At 44.3% G+C, this 1,513-nt stretch overlaps 1 protein-coding gene across 1 annotated transcript in view; it reads right to left on the reverse strand.

The window, feature by feature from the left end:
* LOC104875027 (putative olfactory receptor 3A4) overlaps positions 1 to 215 on the reverse strand; it is a 926-nt gene extending 711 nt beyond the window's left edge. Inside the window, 2 exon segments of the mRNA XM_033762715.1 lie at positions 1 to 2; positions 5 to 215. The exon segment at positions 1 to 2 is cut by the window's left edge and continues 711 nt beyond it. Coding sequence (XP_033618606.1) covers positions 1 to 2; positions 5 to 215 — 213 coding nt within the window.
* Between the last annotated feature and the right edge of the window lie 1,298 nt (positions 216 to 1,513).

Consider the following 1,513-nt stretch of genomic DNA (forward strand, 5'->3'; position numbering starts at 1 on the left):
CCAGCAGGGAAGTTCCCCAGGAAGAAGTACATGGGGGTGTGGAGTTTGGGTTCCATGAGGATGGCAGCAAGGATGCTGAAATTGCCACTCACAGTGGCTACATAAGCAAGAAGGAAGATGACAAAGAGGATGGACTGGAGGGCTGAAGAATCTGTTAGGCCCAGCAGGACAAACTTAGTCACAGATGACTCATTTCCTGAGATTCTCAATTCCATCTCTTGACCACCAGTCCAAGCCGAGCAATGTTAAAAGTGCTGAGGGTGGCCCAATATGCTTGAGATGTTGATAGGAAACAGCAGCGTAGTGGTGTCAGGAGAGGCCGTGATGTTAGGACACATGGAAATTAAGGGGAAGAAAGTTAAATATTGAGGCATGCAAAGAGAAGACTGGATAAAACTGAGTCTTAATGAATAAGGAAATGGCATTGGCAAGACTCACAAGAGGTAGAAGAAGTGATGCAAAATTCTTAATTGGAGAATAAATGTGACAGTTGAAGTTTAGGGATGAAGTTGATTATCCAAATCTCTAGTTTCAGGAAGGGAATTACAAGTCATCAGATGATGGGTTGGCCATTGTCTGGGTGTACAACATGGCAGAGGATGAAAATGATCTTCAGGAGTCTGGGGTAGGCATTGTTCTACAGCCCTGTCACCATACAGTCATCCCTTGGTATCCTGGATGAGTTGGTTCCAGAAATCCTCTGATACCACACACTGTGGATACTCAAATCCCATACACAATATGACATAGTATAGTCATATAACCTGTGCACCTCCTTCCACATACGTAAAAATATCCTTATGTTAATTATAATACCTACTGTAATATACACACTGGTGACCTGATGAGTATGTTTAACCCTGAAGTGGTCATTCTGATAAAATAAACAGTGATCCACCTCAACTTTTGGCTGAAGGGTAATCACTGAGGAACCTATTTCACAGAAAAAAAAAATCGTACAATTAAGGATGCTCAAGGGCAAAAGCCATGAGTGGAGGAAATCCCTTCTAGGTGAATAATGTCCTTAGGAGCAGAACTGGTCAGCCACCGCTGAAGGACTAGCCTTCTTTGCATGGACTTCCTGTTACCATGACCTGAGTATTTCCAAAGCTGAAGTGCTTCTTCAGTCTGACCTCCCTTTTACCCCAACCTTGTCATCTTCCCATTGAGTGGGGCTTGAAAACCTACTCTTCACTGTCTTCTCCCTCTCTCCACTCTCTCACTGTCAAGCATCTATGTCCCACTGAAGCTTTCATGCAGGGAGAGAAAAGCTCTCCCAAAAGAAGGGGAGAACTTCACTTGCATGCTGGGCAAGTTGTGAGCTTGCAGTAAGGGGTCTGGGAAAGGCACTCACCCAAGTAAGGGAACGGCACTTCTCGAGCTAAGTAGAGAAACAATCATGTCATGGCCCCCACATAGGAGAGAGCTTTTGTATGCCAGGTAGGTACAGAGACAGACAACTTGGCTGGTATCATCACACACTGGGATTTTTCTCTGTCTCATTTTTTTGTTA

Source organism: Fukomys damarensis, unplaced genomic scaffold (genome assembly GCF_012274545.1).
Source record: "Fukomys damarensis isolate Sample0158 unplaced genomic scaffold, DMR_v1.0_HiC HiC_scaffold_13, whole genome shotgun sequence".
Lineage (NCBI taxonomy): Eukaryota > Metazoa > Chordata > Mammalia > Rodentia > Bathyergidae > Fukomys > Fukomys damarensis.